Genomic DNA, 1,077 nt, shown 5'->3' on the forward strand with positions numbered 1-1,077 from the left:
AAAAAAAAAATAAATAAGAAATTTTTAAATGAAATTCGATAGTGAAATTCGTTGTCACTTTTTATTACATATTAAGTCTTTGTGAAAGAGTGAACATGCAGACTTACTTCAGTTTTTAAATTAGTTGGTGTTTCATAAAGGATAGTCTTGACAACTTCCTGCAAACGTTCTGGTGTCGGTTCGAGTATCGCACAATCGGCAATGCTCTTCGCTTCACCACCGGCGTTGGTGGCCTTTACCATATATTTGCCTGAGTCACTGGATTCTCCTGAAATCGTTATAAGAGCAAAGTTTCGTATTATTTTAAGGATTTTATAGTGACCGGAGAATAACGAGACTTTCAATTATCTCTGACATATGTAACTAAGTGATATATGCACATTCAAATCAGCTGTAAACAATAGACACATTTAATTATTCGTTTATTTAAAAAATTATTTTAATTAAGTAAGTTCGTCTTCAAATTCCGCTAGCCACTCACCCTTCTCAATGATCAGTTTGTAGGAGTTGCCTTGTGAAAGCAGACGGTGCTGTGATACACCCGCTTCTTGTATTGGTTTATCGTCCTTCATCCATACAACTGTTGGTTCTGGCAAACCGGTTACCTCAACTTCCATTATAATCTTTTCGCCTCGTTTTACAACTTGTGCTTGCAAACGCCGACCGAAAACTGGTGGGAAAATAGTTTCTGTTGCAAAGGAAAATAAAGGAAAAAATCATTTCAGCGTGCACTACATTTTATGAACTGCAATTTTACTATCAGAAACAATAATAATTCGTTGAAAAATTGAAGAAAAAAATTATTTCCATTTGTCTTAGGTTAAGATTAGATCTCACGATTGGTAAATTTTTCCAATTTTTCTTTTTTGTCGTATTGGTACAAAATGGTTATATAAATCGGGCCGATAATTTCTTTAGCTGTCGTACGATTAGTACAACAATTGGAAATTTAATTGACAGATATATATATAACAAGTAATTTTTAAGTGAAAAACAAAACCGACTTAAATTATCATATAAAAATTGAAGAGTACCATTAACAACCAAACATCGGATCTGAAAAAATCATTTTTTTTT

At 32.8% G+C, this 1,077-nt stretch overlaps 1 protein-coding gene across 1 annotated transcript; it reads right to left on the reverse strand.

Annotated features, from left to right (window-relative positions):
• Positions 1-26: 26 nt before the first annotated feature.
• LOC108357671 (myosin-binding protein C, slow-type-like) lies at positions 27-709 on the reverse strand. Its single transcript, XM_017608743.1, has 2 exons — positions 482-709; positions 27-268 (listed from the first exon to the last, which is right to left on the reverse strand). The coding sequence occupies exons 1-2, from the start codon at positions 615-617 to the stop codon at positions 72-74; spliced, it is 333 nt and encodes a 110-aa protein (XP_017464232.1). The 5' UTR covers positions 618-709; the 3' UTR covers positions 27-71.
• Positions 710-1,077: the final 368 nt, after the last annotated feature.

The sequence above is a fragment of the Rhagoletis zephyria genome, unplaced genomic scaffold (genome assembly GCF_001687245.7).
Source record: "Rhagoletis zephyria isolate East Lansing unplaced genomic scaffold, Rhagoletis_zephyria_1.1 Rzeph_scaffold_82126, whole genome shotgun sequence".
Lineage (NCBI taxonomy): Eukaryota > Metazoa > Arthropoda > Insecta > Diptera > Tephritidae > Rhagoletis > Rhagoletis zephyria.

Coding starts and splice junctions, on each gene's coding strand:
- LOC108357671 (XM_017608743.1), bottom strand. CDS start 617: ATGGAAGTTGAGGTAACCGGTTTGCCAGAACCAACAGTTGTATGGATG. Junction 269..481: donor CAAACTGATCATTGAGAAGG/GTGAGTGGCTAG, acceptor TAACGATTTCAG/GAGAATCCAGTGACTCAGGC.